The sequence below is a fragment of the Drosophila sulfurigaster genome, chromosome 3, assembly GCF_023558435.1.
Source record: "Drosophila sulfurigaster albostrigata strain 15112-1811.04 chromosome 3, ASM2355843v2, whole genome shotgun sequence".
Taxonomy (NCBI): Eukaryota; Metazoa; Arthropoda; class Insecta; order Diptera; family Drosophilidae; genus Drosophila; species Drosophila sulfurigaster.
Window position 1 is genome coordinate 39,305,709 of NC_084883.1, and position 16,708 is coordinate 39,322,416.

At 40.9% G+C, this 16,708-nt stretch overlaps 2 protein-coding genes across 7 annotated transcripts; one reads left to right on the forward strand and one right to left on the reverse strand.

Moving 5' to 3' along the window:
- Positions 1-11,994: 11,994 nt before the first annotated feature.
- LOC133843008 (peroxisomal targeting signal 2 receptor) lies at positions 11,995-16,354 on the reverse strand. 6 transcript variants are annotated; one of them, XM_062276348.1, is made up of 4 exons: positions 16,241-16,354; positions 13,437-13,549; positions 12,528-13,271; positions 11,996-12,467 (listed from the first exon to the last, which is right to left on the reverse strand). In XM_062276348.1, the coding sequence occupies exons 2-4, from the start codon at positions 13,526-13,528 to the stop codon at positions 12,308-12,310; spliced, it is 996 nt and encodes a 331-aa protein (XP_062132332.1). In that variant the 5' UTR covers positions 13,529-13,549; positions 16,241-16,354; the 3' UTR covers positions 11,996-12,307. The 6 variants fall into 6 exon arrangements, with proteins under 6 accessions (XP_062132337.1, XP_062132332.1, XP_062132333.1 ...); XM_062276349.1 differs by lacking the exon at positions 16,241-16,354 and adding an exon at positions 13,626-13,736; XM_062276350.1 differs by lacking the exon at positions 16,241-16,354 and adding an exon at positions 13,689-13,733.
- Positions 14,479-16,239, forward strand: LOC133843007 (phosrestin-1). Its single transcript, XM_062276347.1, has 3 exons — positions 14,479-15,462; positions 15,521-15,715; positions 15,775-16,239. The coding sequence occupies exons 1-3, from the start codon at positions 14,607-14,609 to the stop codon at positions 15,927-15,929; spliced, it is 1,206 nt and encodes a 401-aa protein (XP_062132331.1). The 5' UTR covers positions 14,479-14,606; the 3' UTR covers positions 15,930-16,239.
- Positions 16,355-16,708: the final 354 nt, after the last annotated feature.

Below are 16,708 nucleotides of genomic sequence, written 5' to 3' on the forward strand. Positions count from 1 at the left end.
CAAATCTTGTGGTGACCACAAATGAAATGCCAACACGCAGAAATGCAAAGAGAGCATCGAATTGCAAATTATGCTTAGCTAGAAGGGGGCAAGAGAAGAGAAGGAACAAGGTAAAGCCACTGGCCCAAGACCGAGACTGTTGACAAAGCTGCGCCTGAATAATTCTCTTGTTAGATAGTTGGGAGCTGAAGCTTCGCTGCCAAAGTCAAAGCCAAAGCCAGAGGCTAAAGCGCGTGCCCGTGGCTCCAACTTCCGCTGCCAAGTGTCTGCGACGATGCGTGACTTTATCTACAAAGCGTGGCCACTGAGTCCACACAAAACTAATGCCAGTCGAAGTCAGAGTCGGAGTCGGAGTCGAGCTGCTGTTTAAATTCCAGGAATCTCGGTTGGTGACGAACGCTGCCAGCCAGCCGCTCCATTAGCATAACAACCAGACCCTGGACTTGGGACTTGCAACTTGCCACGACGGATGTACGCTTGATTATGTTGTTTGCTCTGCTGGGATTGAGAATGAGAATGGGAATGGAAATGGGATTGCGACTGGGACTGCGACTGCGACTTCGACTGCTGCGGAGGCTGAGAGCCCTGACATTAATCACTTTTCTGTTTAAGTTTTAAGCAAACAGCCAACAGGCAAAGCAAAAGGAACACGCGGCAAGATCGCTTCTGACGCCGTCTGCCACCAAAAACGGTGGCTATCCAAATAGTTTTCTACACGTTTCAGCCCACCCAAATGGCCAGGGTAACTGAATTGGTAACTAGCCAAACACACAGAGAGAATCAACTACTGTGGAAATGTGTTTGTGCGATCACGATCACGCGCTTCGCTTCGCCAGCCCATCTTCTTGGCTTTGTGCAAATGTTTATACAAGAGATGCCTCTGGCAAGATGACGCTGAAGCAGTCGCTGTTCATCCTAAGTAGCCAAAAAAGGATTTGTCTGTCGTCAGCGTTAATGTGCCTGCAAACAAGCGTGATGTGGCAATTGTCTGGGGAGATCGGCATTTTGTCTGTGGCTGTGTGTGTGTGCTCTTAAGTAGCCCATAAGTCGTTGTCCGAGGTGTAGATCCATTAGCTACCACATCCAGCAAGCAGCAGCAGCAAGTGCAGTCTCTATTTCTATGTCTCTGTTTGTAGAATTCAATGTTTTGGGTGTGTCTCTGTGTGTGTGGCCAGCTGACAGTCGTGTGTGTGTCTGTGTGTGGGTGTACCGACGTGCTGACCTTTAGCCTTTGTTTGTCTTGCGCAGGGCAGCCGGAAAATAGTCAAGTCAGTCTGGCACTCAAGTGAGATATACAAATTTGCATCTGTGATTAGTCAAAAAAACCAAAAAAATAAAGGAGCGACCTTTGAAGGCAACAACAGCTCTTATTCTAAACTGTTTTGGCTCATTTGAACCAAAATATCATTATACATAAAATAATTCTCTATGTCTGCTCATCGCTGCCAAAGAGATGACAATGCTTTTACTTTAAATATTAAAAATTAAAGGTCATTAAACTACTGAATGGATCCTTGGCATACGATAGACATACAAATATAATTAGTAAGATAATTTGAATTTTGAATACTTTCAATTGTGGCATTCAACATAATCCTGATTGGTTGGAAATCATAGAAAGTCTACTAAATAAACTAAAAGAACTAAAAAAAATAAATATACATATATATTAAAAAAGTAAAAGGTCATTAAACTACTCAATGAAAAATCCTTGGTAATTATCATGTAGCTAATGAAGCAAACGTATATAATTTATGTGCAGATTTTTCAAACTATTAAATGTTTGAGAGACTTGACAAAGTTGAAAAGAATTTGTATTTTTTTGAATTTGTCCAAAATGTTATAAAATATATATTATCAAGGTAAAATATTTAAAAATTGTATCTAACAATACTTTGATTTGTATTTAATCTGTGGTTTATACTTAAATAGTACTCTGGACTTAAAAAAGAAGTAAAGCTTAATTTGAGCTTCGTTGGCCTAACGTTTCAGGCCAGTTCTTTTTTCTTTAGTTGGCAGGACTGTTAATGACATCTAGACAAAATTTTGGAGAAGACGCTAATGACAATACCGGGAAGGAACTATTTCGCATGTTTAGAGAATTTGATGGAACTTTGGCATATAGTAAGTGCATTTTATCTAGAGGGGATTACTTTGAAGGTGATGAAATTCATTTAAAAAAATAAGTAACGATATTTCATTTTACACATTTTTCATTTTACATTTTCACTGTAAATTCCTATTTTTGGATTACTTTAATTTGTTAAGAAGTATGAAAAGTATAATTTTCATTTTGAAATTAAAGATACAATACAAAGTTACACTTATCGACAGTAATACAGTATTCATTTTTTTGGGATAGCATACAATTTTGTTTCAAGTTTCAATAAGATTCATTTAGTTGTGAATTTTATGTTTTGTCGTAACAAGCCAAATCATAAAATGATTATAAAAATTTAAAATAATTGAATATATAGTATGTCAAATTTAAAGTTTCAATATTACTAGATCTTTAAGATCGACGCTTTCATATAGCAAGTATGAAAGACAGAAAGACGACAAATAAAGCTTCCCTTACACAAATAACAGCAGTAGCAGTTTTCTATTTAAAAACCACAATACACTATTAGCTGTTTTTTTCTTTAATTAGTTTTAGGAGTTGGGAAATGGATTTTCCCCAGTTCAAGGTCGTCTGTTCATTTCCTCGCAAGCGGCTGCTTCACCATATTTGGTCACGTTTCTTGCGACTTTGGGGCCACAAACTAAATTAGACAAACGATTCAGTTGGCGTTGAGTGTGTGTGTGTGAGAGTGAATGTGAATGCTGAATGCTGAATGTATTCGCAGAAACCTAAACACGTCTGACGTCAAGCATTTGGCCGCGTAGTCGCTGCTAATTTGGCTGTCAGTGCGAGCCCATTGATTAACACAGCAGCTTCTTTGCCCCTTGCACTCTGTCTGCTGCTGTTGATGTTCCTTAAGTTTAGTTTGTGGTTGCTTTTATTGCTGTTCTTCTTGTTGTTCTTATTGTTGTTGTGTGTGAATTGGGGAAAATTTTGTTGAATGAATGGCAAATGGGCGCGACTCGACTCGCAAAGCAGCTGCGAAGGCGGCAAAACGGGGGCGGTTGCGTTTGCGGTGGCAACTGCTTTGCGATTTTTAGTGAATTTTCAGTCACATGAGCAGCACACTCATTAGGCGTACGCAATAGCAGCGGCAACGTGGAACGTGGAACGTCGAACGGAAACGTGCGTCAGGCTGACGTCGACTCGATGCTCTCCCCCAACACTTTCCACCTCACTCTATCTCTCTGTCTTTCTTTAGATGGAGACGCGTGGCCTCCGCTGATGTTGACATTTGTTGGGTCCATAACGCGGCCACTTGGCAAAAGCATCGCTCAAAATGCCTTACACTAATTGCACTTACGCACGAAATGGCGTTTAACCTTCGCTGAGGATTAAAGGCACACGAGATGCAATCCCAGCCCGCAGCTTAACTCTGGCTTAACAGTAGTTAAGCGATCGTTTAAAGCCATTTTCGCTTATACACATATTTTTGTTTTACTCACTTTTTTTGGTTTTTGGCAATTTCTCAATGCGAACAACGCTTAAAATGCGATCAGCGCGAACAGATAATGTCGGCCTCATAATGTCCACGATATGGCACTGGCTCTGTGGCATCAACTCTCACTGCAGCAGCAGTCTGAGTTGGAGGATAGTCGAGGAAGGTGGAAAGGGAGGCAGGGGAGGGAATATCCACCTGAGTCTCGCGCTCGTCGGCCAGATGAATTGCCAGATAAAAACAAGAAAAGGACGGGGGCAACGCGTCAAGGTTGCTTGGCATTGGCCAGCGACACAACAAGTCGTTGGCTTTGGAACGAACGCCAAGAGAAGCAAAAGGCGAACGAAGGCAAAACGCGAATGCGAACTGCGAATTGCGAGCTGAGAATGCAACCAACACACGCGACAATGAATTTCGCATATGTCACAGCCTCAGACGGTGAAGATGGAGGTTGGTGGATGGAGGTTGGTGGTTGGAGGTTGGAGGTTGGTGGTTGGAGGCGTCCCGCAGTCCCATGTAAACAGACGGCCCCAAAAAACGCAGATGCAGTCACTGGGCGGAGAAGCGGAGAGAGGGGAGGATGAGGGAGCAACAGCAGCGGCAGCTGAAAAGCCGCCTAAATGTTGCACTGCTTTTTGTGTCGTTTCTTTTCTGTTAATTTTGCTTCTTTTTTTGGTGGGTTCGACACTGCAGTACAATCACTTTTATTTGGGGATTGGGACGCTACACTTTGGAAGATGCTGCATATTAGTTTGAGAGAGAAAAATGATGAAAATGTATTACTAAATAACTGTTCAATATGAAAATAAATAAGAAAGCTACAGTCGAGTGTGCTCCACTGTGAGATACCACCTCGTATATACTGCAAAAATACTAAAGGTATACCAAAGAATATATTGGTATATTATGATACATACATTCGAAATATACCGGACAGACAGACATGTCTATATAGTCTGCTGTTAACGCTGATCAAGAATTTATATACTTCATCAAAGATGCCTACTTCTTCCTTCTACCCTATGGATAGCGGGTACAAAAATGTGAACGTGTTTAGGAATGATTAGAGACATGAAGAAGTGCCTTGTTGTATTCTACTTAAATAAATTAAAATAACAATGACAAATCTATCTAAGAAGAATAAAAAATATTCAATTTCAAATCGAACATACTAGATTGAGCTAAATTGGTTAATACCTACAATCAGGTACTGATAATGAACAGTTTTTGGTGATCAGCGATTCTTTTATAAGTCTAAAGCAGCCCTGCTGACTTATGTTCATTCTTTTTAGAACCTTCACTTAAAAACTAAAACGGAAAAGGCTCTATAAATTTTTTTTATAACGATTCATAGTACCAAAGACTAAGTCTCAAGAATTTAAGGGATTTATTTATGAGTTCATTTAAATAGATTAGTAATTAAAATGATCTGTATTATAAGAAGTGTTAGACTGTTAAAATTTTGAGGATTAAAATAATATTTAACAAACTTGAGATTTCTATAGTAAAAGTGACAAAAATAATAAATTTGAAAAATTCTAATAAATAAGAAAGTAATAATATTTATTGTAAAAGTAAGCCTTGACAAATTTCTATAGTATTTGATGTAGTATTTGTGAAAGTAGGCTTTGTAGGCTTTGACAGCAAATAAAACTTTCTATTTATAGCAAACTCTATTAGTATTAATAAATATAGATCCAGTAATTGAAATTCTAAATATTGGTATTAATAAATACAGATGTAGTAATTTATAATATAAATATGGTGCTAAAATTATCAACCTAGTTTGTGCTGTTTGCAGTAGTAACAAATTTATCGACATGCTTTGACTTTGACAGTAGTTTTCCAGGAGTGCAGCTCATTGGCATGATCTGCATAGCCGAAGCTAATCAATTTTGTGGCTATCCTTGGCACCCAGCTGAACTGCTGAACGAGCCACATGCAACTCCCGCCGGCGCACGTTTCTCTCTCTTTTGACAGCATCAGCATCGTCAGCGGGATCGACAGCAGCGACGATCACGATGACGACGGCGACGGCAATAAGCGGTGATCACAATAAATGCCAAGCATCGATGGCTTTTTACAACATTACGCACAAGCAAACAGCCAACGCGAAGCAACAACGACAGCTACAGCTACAGTTAAAGATAAGATACAGATACAGATGCAGGCTTGAGCCACAGATACATTGGATAATTTTTGGCATGTCTGTGCAATTACCTTTATGTTTATGCGATTTCGACAACAAAAGCGAAGCTGTATAAAATGTATTCACTATGCCAATGGACACAACACAATGGCAACAGGTGGCCACTCATTTAACCACGTTCCTTAACAGCTTCAAACTCTTCTTTTATAACTTCTTTATAACTACTTTTGGCGGCGGCATTTGTGCCAAATTGGATGCTGATTGTGCGGCGATTTGGATTTGAAGCTGCCCCTCTAATGATGCTTAATTTAATGCCTGATCAGCCGGAAATGACACCGAAAGGATCTTCTTTAGGTGTCTGCAGCTCGTTTGTGCAACTGCAACAGCAACAGCAGCAGCACGTGCTGCTGCCACGCATGGCTGACACATAAATTGCTAATAGCGGAAATTGCAAAATGCAATGGGAAAAAGCAAGCAGCCAACAGCTGTTGACCGACTACCAAAGTCAAGTACTACCTACAAAAGGGGGGAGGGGAGCGTGTGCTGTGCCCCATAACAATAACAATTGAAAAACAATTCCTGTTGCCTGTTATTTTTGGCCAATTCAGCAACAGCAGCACCCCAAGATCAGATCGAAAAACAAATCAAAGGCAAGTTCACGCGTCATCGCCAGCAGGCCACACACACATTCACACACTCACACACACGCCCACGTCTAGCTTTACACACACACATTTTTGCTTCGCCCCCCTTCCGATCTGATCTCTGATACGCTGCGGATCAGATATATAGCTTCCCCTGGCGGCGTCTTTTCGTTTTTCTCTATTTTGTTGTTATTTTCTTTCTTGCCTTCTGACGCCATTGACGTCATTGACGTGCTGCAAAAGAATTTGTTTTTCGTGAAAAATATTTGCGCGCTTTGCGGCTTTTATTTTATAATACACACACATTTGACTATTATACTATCATATTATAGAGAGCAATTGGGTGTTATGACTTTTTTATGATGTTTGCAGTTGTCTTTGCGTGTGCTTTAGCCAAAGTTTCGACAGATTGTTTTATATTTTGATGGCACGTGATCTAAATGGAGGAAATTTTGGAACTGAATAGTTGCCAGAATTAATTTATTTAATTTTATAATATTAAGCAATTCCTCGTGTTAGTAGTAAACTATTTCTTTAATAAGATGAAACATTTTTAGTATTAATATTAAACCATTTCTTAAATAAAATCAAACATTTCTTAGTATTAGTATTAACCCATTTATTTAATAAGATTAAACAATTCCTAGTAGCAATATTGAAACATTTTTTGTAGAAAAATTCAACATTTCTTAGTTTTAATACTGAACCATTTACTTAATGGTGTAAAACATTTCTTAGTATTTATATTGAAAGATTTCTTAAAAAAAAAATTAAAAATATTGTAGTATAATATTGAACTAGTTCTTAGTAATCATTACTATATTGCCTAAAATTATATACAGATATTTTGCAAATGAATTTGCTTTTTATGAGCATAAATATTTCAATTAAATAGATCAATACAAATATTTCTTATTGTTTCTTTATAATCTCTTTTTATGTTACTATCTATTAAAAAAATTATTTAATGTGTCTTACGTATACAATTCTAAAATTTAGTACATTTGATTTGCATAATTTCGTAATAATTGATAACTGCATTTTTAATTGTATGCAAATATTCTTTTAAATTTGAAATATATATTCAACACGCCAACATACTAAGATTTAATGTATAATAAAAGTATTATAAAAATGTAAACACCTTTTCGTTACTATGTAATTTCTGTTTTATGAATAATAATAATGATTTATTAGCAAATTTGACAGTTTCTATCTGCACTCTATATATTATATATGTAGATTTATAATAAATATATATCTTTATGTTATAATAAATTCCACAATACCTTGCATACAAAGAAAGTACAAATTTCAACAAATTACCAAAAATGTCTTGCAATAAATTATTAGAGAGTAAGAGTATATAAATATTTGTAGATGGGAATGTCTTGGCATCGCATACATAATATATTATATCGTATGTGCCTTTTGCCTCTGAAATAACGTAAGATCATTTGAAATTCTGTTGTTCAGGTTTTGTCTGCTGACGCCTTTGAGGCGTACTCATAATATACATAATACTCGTAGTCGCGTATTCACGAATTCGTATTCGCGTATTCATATTCGCGCACTCTCTGTATAGAGTCTGGGGCCCAGATCTTTTTGGGCCTGATCAGCAAAAGCAATTGTGAGGGGAAAAAAAAAAAATAATAAGAGATCTTGCTCGGCCTCTGCTTATTGCCAATTTTAGCCCAACGGCCTGGGGTGATCGTCATCACCTGGTTCTGGAGATCTCTGGATGTGCTAATGCTGTTGGCCTGTTTATAATCATGTCGGGTTAAACGCGTCATCGGCGCACGTCAGTCGCCCGTCGTTGGCATCAGAGCAATGATCGACGGCAAAGCAGGGGCTGCGGTGGTTAAAGGGGGGAGTTAAAGGGGGGGTTAATATATAGTAAGCGATGTGCTGTGTGGTGTGCTGTGTGGGGGCGACTGCTGGCCAACTATTTTTAGTCATGAGACGAGCCGCTAAAGTATTTTGGTCATCAGTTCAAAAACAAGCGCGAACAAACAGACGGACGAACGATCGGACGGAACGGACAGTTTTATTTTTCCAACAAATTATTTATACGCAAAAATCGCATGGAATTATTTATAAATGGCTGCGAGACGACCTTGTTGTTATTGTTGTCGTTGTCGTTGTTGTTGTTGTTGCTCTTGATTGTTGTTGCTGTTACGGCGCTTGGAGCACGCCACAAAACGTCCTTCACCCTCAATTATTATACGGCCATAAATGCCAAAACAGAAATATGCGCATACCAAAGCCACACACTGTATTCTGTATGATTATTTTTTTACGGGTGGGTTGCTTAAATAAATCGACTGTCACAGCAGGACAAGAATCGAATTAATTAATCCCACCTTAATTACCAGCCAAAAGCGAAATACGCATTTGACTAATTTCTAATCAAAGTGAAATCAAATAAAGTGCTCTACAAATGTGTTTGATTGTGTGGCATTTTTATGACCACCCTCGCTCGAATCACTCAACACCACGCTCTCTACCACAGCGCTGTAAATAAAATTTATTAACACACACTTGGTTGATTTTTTGTAAATACTATAGATACATATATATATATGTATATCAAAGTTAGGCAGCTATTTGCTGAACATTTTTCCCAATGAAAAACAAATAAATCTACTTTACTTTTTCTTTTTTTTTTTGCTATGCCCAATTTCCTTTAGGTAAACAGGCAGGTTTTTGGTTCGGTTTTTATGGCTACTCCAGATTAAAGACCTAGATCTCAGGGCTGCTGCCGATACCGATGCTGCTGCTGCCTGTCGTCACATTTTTATGATCCTGTCGAGCCACTGTCGCGACTATTGCATAACATTGCGTTTCGGCTCAGCTTGGTTTTTGGGTTTTTGGTCTGTCTGTCTGTCTCTGTTTTCTGTTTTCTCGAGTAGCACAGCGTTTTGACCTTACGCAAAATTATATCATAAGCGAGAGCAACGGTGAAACAATGGACCAAACACTGGAATTAGGGATGATGGATCATAAAAACTTGGCTGGCAAAGCGTGCGCAGAGCAGAGCAGAGCAGAGAGTAAATCTAAAGTCTCGCATTGTTAGGTAAATCTCAGATGTGTCTTCGTTTTCTCTCGGGGTCTCTCTCATTATTATGGCAAATGGCAATCGAAAGCATTCAACACCTCGAGACAGTTTCCTGTGGTCTCGAAAAATCTCATGCATAAATGCAGGTGAACATATTCACACCATTCACAACACATTCACATACACTCGAATGCTAACGGTAGCTACATCCGTCTGTCCAATTCATCACATGATTTAATTGCCAGGACAAAAAACAAGAAGACGAAAACAAAAAAACTGAAATAGAATTGAAATTAGTATTTCGAGTTCATTAGCAATTGCAAGACAGGTAGCTGATAGCTCGCTCTTCCCTTTTGACAATTATTTCCGGCGTTTCTTGTATTATTTTCATTTCGTCTTTTTGTCGGTTTTCAAAAGAAATGGATGCTTATCAAGATTGCCTTCGGGTTCACGCCCACTCAAGAGAAGAAAATCTGTAACCAAAACGATCATTTCGTTGGCATCTAGTTAGGCGTCTTGGGTTTGCGGTGTGTTTGCTGTGATGCAGAGAGCAGCAGTCCAGCTGTGCAACACGTTGGGGGGTGTAACGACTGCGAGCCGGAGTCAGCTACACGTGTTAGCTGACCACCAGTATCCCGAGAATGACGCACACACACACACACACATACACAGACGGAGACGAAGGCGAAAGAACACTCACGATTCTGGTTGTCGGCACAAAAGTGACGATTAAAGCAAAGTCCAGGCACTAAAACAACAAGAGGGAGAGAAAACTGCTAAAACAAAATTAATACCAAAGGCAGCAGTCGTAAAAACAAAAAGCAAAAAGTAAGAAACAAAAAGTGGCCAACGCCGTGATCCTTTATGGCCCCGCACGAAGCAGCCGTCGCCTTGCAGATTGAGCAGCCAGATTTCAAAAGGGGCGCGTGATCGCCATCAAAATGCTCGTGGAGGCAATTTAAATTGCTGAGCTGAAGCTGAAGCTGGAAGTTGAAGCTGAAGCTGGCGTTGAATCTGTAGCCGCTGCTGCGGCGCGTGCACTTCGAAATTCGTTGTCCAGAACCTGCTACCAAAGAGTCGCGGCAAATAGCGACGAAGGGGGGAAGAAAGCGAGGCGAGAGTGTGAGACCAAGAATGAGACAGCGACTGTGAGTAAGAAGGAAACAGCGACGGAGACGAAGGTGGAGACTGTGGCGACTGTGGCTGTCACTCGCGTGCTGGGTGTTGAAAAATTTGGCATTCGTCTGTTATTTATAACAAGAGTCTCTCTCGCTGACATAGTCTGGCCTGACCGTGGACGCGGACGACGCCAAGAACACGCCACGGGCAAAGCGAAAGAAGTCAAGGTTGCGTCTAGGCTGCAACTATGTTAGAGCAGCTCTTGGTGTGATATTAATTTATGGTTGTTGTATGCATTTAGCACAAAGTTGCCGCTGGTCATTTGTGGGAATTATTAAATGCAATTTGAGTCGGAGCACGCGAAATATTAAACAGTCCAGCTATACTATTATTTATGTTAACGTTAATGCATGGTACAAATTAATTTTATTTATTTTCTTATATTACGTCAATGAATTGTAGCTCTTAAATTTGAATTTCAAAATATTCGCGCGCACTTTACTTCCCGTCATTCGCCAACACTAATTGCTACACAACACAAGCTGGTTGCTATATGACTCGAATTGGTGCTGCACGAATGTCTGGCAACTTTGCTAGTGCACATGCGCAAGCTGGTTGCTATGAAACTTTAACCATATGTCGTTAAATTCAAATTAACATGCATAAACAATTATTTACAGCAATCGAATAATTTGCACAAAAGTATATAAATTGAAAAATTAACGCTACTTGTGTGAAATTGCTGCCTGATTAACTAAATAAGTGGGATTTAGTTCGCGTTACTGATTTCTCGGTACCAAATTATCAAAAATACGTGAATACATTTCGGTTTTTATTAACGCAAACAAGCATTAATATCAAATTTATTTTCACTTGATTTTCGGACGCGAACCACATACATAATTGGAGTGGCAGCAGCTGGTTCCTGGCCAGCCTCCTCAGTGTTGGAGATTGGAGGCTAGCTGTCCAAAGAAATCAGCGCAAATTGGCATCAAAACAAATATTTGCCCGAGGTGGCAGCTAAAGCAAAAGCTCAACGCGGGCAGGCACAATGGCTAATGACAGGATGATCCTCGACAGCAGCAGCAGCAACAGCAGCTAACAAAAACAGACACATGGCCAGCGGGTAGCGAACTCTTTTTCACACCATCAGCAAAGAGAAGGGTGCGATGTGGCACACCTTCTGTGGCAGCTCTTGTTGACTGTGTCAATTCTGGGAATGTCAGTTGGGTTTTTGTTTCTTACCACTGACAGCGAGGAGCCAGGCAATAAAACGTTGCACCAAATTAACGCTTTATTGCGTGTTTGTTTGGCTTTCGGACGAACGAAAGAAACGCTGAAGCGGATCCAACCGGAAAAGGGACCAATTCAACGCACTGCCGATTTTTGGCACCTCAAAACCCTTGACTCGTCTCAAAATGCCGTTAAGTTCTTGTTAAGACTGCTTGCTGAAGGCGCAAAACACTCAACAATTTTCGTTTCCTATAATCAAATAATCTTGTAAGCTTTTATTGACATTTCAAGCACCTGCTGAACGGTTATGCGAACATTCACGCGATCACAATCTATTTACACACAAATCTTTATTCCTTAGAGGTAGATAGCTCGGCTATCTGTTGTATCGTCCAGGTGTCCAGGTGTTAACCAATCTGTGGCTTGGCTATTTTGGCGCCACTTGCACCATATCACATATATGTTTCGGCATTTGGAGTACCAGTTCCAGTTTCCAGTTGGGTGTAAGGCCAGTATTAGGCATTAATTTTAAAGGCATCATCATTTAAGCCAAACATTTTGGCGTGTAGACATTGGCCACCGAATCCCAGCCACAATCGGCCAATTGATGCACACGCTGTGGATTCCAATCGAGACCGCAGACAAATTCGGTATGTTGGGCATTGATTTCTTGTGCAGATTCCCCACGCTCCAGATCCCAAATGCTATAAATAAAATACAAGTTATAGAACAACATTTCATAGCATGATTTGATCATCACTTACCGCGTTGTAAAATCGTAATTGGCTGAAGCTAGAACCGTTGCCGAGTGTGGCGAACAAGCCAAACGTCTGACCGCAAACTCTCCCGAGTACAGCTCAAAGATGTGTGTGCGCATCTTGCGCAAATCCCATCCTCTAATCAGTCCATCCGATCCTCCAGTCACAAGCACATTCCGATCGAAATGACTCCAGTCGCAGGACAAAGCTTCGCTGGCATGCGCCTCGATGCTCATCAGTGGTTTACCTGTAAAATCAAGAGAATTCCATAAGTTCAAATGTCCGTCGGTACTTACGCTGGCAAAGAGATTCGCTATGAGTGGCGAATACTTTGCGCAATAGATCAAATCATTGTGTCCCACAAACGTCGTGATGGAGTTCTGCCTGTTGCAATCCCACAGCTTGAGAGTGCAGTCCCAACTGGCCGAGAGCAGTGTGTGATAGTTCCACTTCTCGCCCCAATCCAGACTGTAGATCTCATTCTTGTGCTCCTGCAGACACAGCAGCGGCTGTTTGGGTGTTTGCTCTGTCAGCGCCGATTCCACATCCAATCCCGACCAGATTTGCAGCGAGCCATCGCCCGAGGCTGTGGCTGCAATATCCGCGGCATATGGACACCAGGCGACATCGAACAACCCGTCGGACCACTCCAGGCGACACAGTTCTGTGAGATTTTGTGAGTTGACCTCGTCCAGGGAGCTCTGGGCAAGCAGAAAGAGCGAACCACCGCCAGCAAGACCGTACAATTGGCTGCAAGAAAATGAAGAGAAATTTGAAAGTGTTAAAAAGGGTTTCGAATAAAGTTAAAGTTAAAGTATTTAAATATTGATCTTTGAAAACATGTGAAAAAGACAATGAAATTTGTTGAACCACAGATTATAGTTAAGCATTAAATGTTAATTTTTTGAAGCTTACCTAGTAGCCAGCAGCATGTGATTTGACTCGAAAGGAGAAAAGCGCAGGCTATAGCCATGTCGGTCGGTTGTGGTGTGGGTCTGTGTCTCCATTTGCTTTGTTTGAGAGTAGAACTGCAATGAATGAAGAATAAATTGTAAGTTATAAGTGGTAAATGCAGAATCGATATATTGACTTTTAATTGCTAACACGTTGCTCTAGAAACTTCTAAGGTTTCCCCCTGGAAATGGAAATGTCTAACCACATGCAGACCGCTGTGAACTGCGCCAATGGATGTGGTAATAGCTAATCAAACGCCTAATCCTCAACGCCAGCAAACAACAGAAGTACATGACAGCAAAATATTTACTGACCTCGCACGAGGTCGCGAACGCTTCTTGACATTAGCCAATTTGGTCAAACGGCATATAGAAAATAGGGAATGACGGTAACAAGCAGGAAAGGCATAGACTATATATGACTTTGAAATACCTGGCTTAGAAAACTGTAAGTTTCTTTGAAGAATGAATAGGACTTAGGTACAAGTATTTCCAATTCTTAATTTTTTTTATCCTAAAAACCATTCGAGGAATAATTTCCAAGTCTCCAGCACAACAATATCTATACTGAGTAGCAAAAGTAGAGACTATGGCCATATATTTGAAATGACAAAGTTAATAATGAGGAAGAAATTCTGGATACCTTTAGGGAGATAAAGACGGAAGGATGAACGATGTAAGAAGGATATGAAACGACTTAGACTCTTTATGTTGATTAACATTATACATAACTTATGACATCGGAATGTATTCCTCTAGTTTATGACATCGGAAATGGTTGTTCTCATCACTGTTCTTTATCACGCTACGGTTATAGCCTCTTACCCTAAACAATCCGGGTATAGAAACTGCGCAAAACATGTTGTGTTGAGCATTGCGTTTATACAAGCAACTGCATAACGAGCAAATCCATTTAGTGACGAGTCGAGTCGGACGCAAATGAAACCCCACGGACCACCACGGACAGGGCCAGGCCAAAGGTATATAAGCAGGTTGCACGGCTGGGTCGTCTTGCATTTTCCTCTATCAACGAAGAACTGCAAACTGCTTCGAAATAAATCGAGCTTCGGTCGCGATAAAATAAATTCTTTACTCTCTTTATCTAATTGTGTGTGAATCTTCAGCTGCCAAGATGGTTGTCTCCGTGAAGGTCTTCAAGAAGGCTACACCCAACGGCAAAGTTACCTTCTATTTGGGCCGCCGCGACTTTATCGATCACTTGGATTACTGTGATCCTGTCGATGGCGTCATCGTTGTGGAACCTGAATACCTCAAGAATCGCAAAGTATTTGGCCAACTGGCCACCACCTATCGCTATGGCCGCGAAGAGGACGAAGTCATGGGTGTCAAGTTCTCCAAGGAGCTGATTCTCTCCCGGGAACAGATTGTGCCCATGACCAACCCGAACATGGAAATGACACCCATGCAGGAGAAACTGGTGCGCAAACTGGGCGCTAATGCGCATCCATTCACCTTCCACTTCCCACCCAACTCGCCCAGCTCTGTGACACTGCAGCAGGAGGGTGATGACATGGGCAAACCCCTGGGTGTGGAGTACACAATTCGTGCCTATGTCGCTGACTCCGAGGACGATCGTCAGCACAAGCGCAGCATGGTCAGTCTGGTGATCAAGAAGCTGCAGTATGCTCCATTGAATCGTGGCCAACGTTTGCCCAGCTCTCTGGTCAGCAAGGGATTCACCTTCTCGAACGGCAAGATTAGTCTGGAAGTGACTCTGGATCGTGAGATCTACTATCATGGCGAGAAGGTGGCAGCCACCGTGCAGGTGTCCAACAACTCGAAGAAGTCGGTGAAGAGCATCAAGTGCTTCATTGTGCAGCACACCGAGATCACCATGGTGAATGCGCAGTTCAGCAAGCATGTGGCACAGCTGGAGACCAAGGAGGGTTGCCCCATCACCCCGGGAGCCAATCTGACCAAGACTTTCTATTTGATTCCGCTGGCAGCCAACAACAAGGATCGTCATGGTGGGTTATGAAGGGAACACTATTGAATTGGTTAATGTTAATCCGTTCTCGACTTTAGGTATTGCTCTCGATGGCCATTTGAAGGATGAGGATGTCAACCTGGCATCCTCGACCATGGTGCAGGAGGGCAAGTCCACTGGCGATGCCTGTGGTATTGTCATCTCGTACTCGGTGCGCATCAAGTTGAATTGCGGCACTTTGGGAGGTGAGATGCAAACGGATGTTCCCTTCAAGCTATTGCAGCCAGCACCTGGTAAGTTGGTCTAACTCCTCAGCTATCCAGTTGCTAGAAGACTTCTCTTTCGCTTTCAGGCACCATTGAGAAGAAGCGCTCGAATGCCATGAAGAAGATGAAGTCCATTGAGCAGCATCGTAATGTCAAGGGATATTACCAGGATGACGATGACAATATTGTGTTTGAGGACTTTGCCAAGATGCGCATGAATAATGTGAATATGGCCGACTAAAAGATTTCGGATCTTTCTCTATTTAATACCCACACTTGGCATTGTTGTGAATGATAAGATGATAAGAAGATGAACGTATCGAAAGCACTGAAAATTGAATAGAAAACTTTGTTGCAGCAGTCTCATTCGGGGGCCACAATCTTTGTATTATAATCGTATAAACGTAACCGTAAATCTATAGCGCGCTCTCTCCAACAAACTTTAGTGGATCTGGAGTTTATGTTATATATTATACTATACTATATATATGTTATACTATTATGTGTTGAAATGTTGTCCTTATATACGATAAATGTGTTATATGAACTTACAGCTTTTGAACTTGAGTAATCCAAAATGGTTTGAAGAAATCGTATTGTGTTTTTTTTTCGTTTTTTTTTAGCGTTGAGATCTCAAGGAGTTCTTTGTTGCTAGTAGTTGTGGCTTTCAACTTCAGAAGTCGAATGAGCTAACGAACTGCGCAGCTCGACGAGGAAGACAAGAAAAGCGAGGCAACTTTAGGGGTTGAAAGGAAGAAGGGTTGCAAAAGCACCTTGGTGCCATAGGTCGAGTCGGGCGCGAAGTAACCCCTAAAATGCGAGGCTCTTTCGGCCAATCAGCAAACGGTTTCGGGCTCAAAATTTGCTTAAGCTTTGAACTTGTTATTATTATTTGCGACTGACCTTGATAATGGCTAAGGCCAGCTGGCATGTCATCAGATCTCTATGGATCCCTTCGGCTCTCTACCATGTTAGACTATTTTGCTTTGTTGCTTATATAATAGTGCAAAACAACAAAAT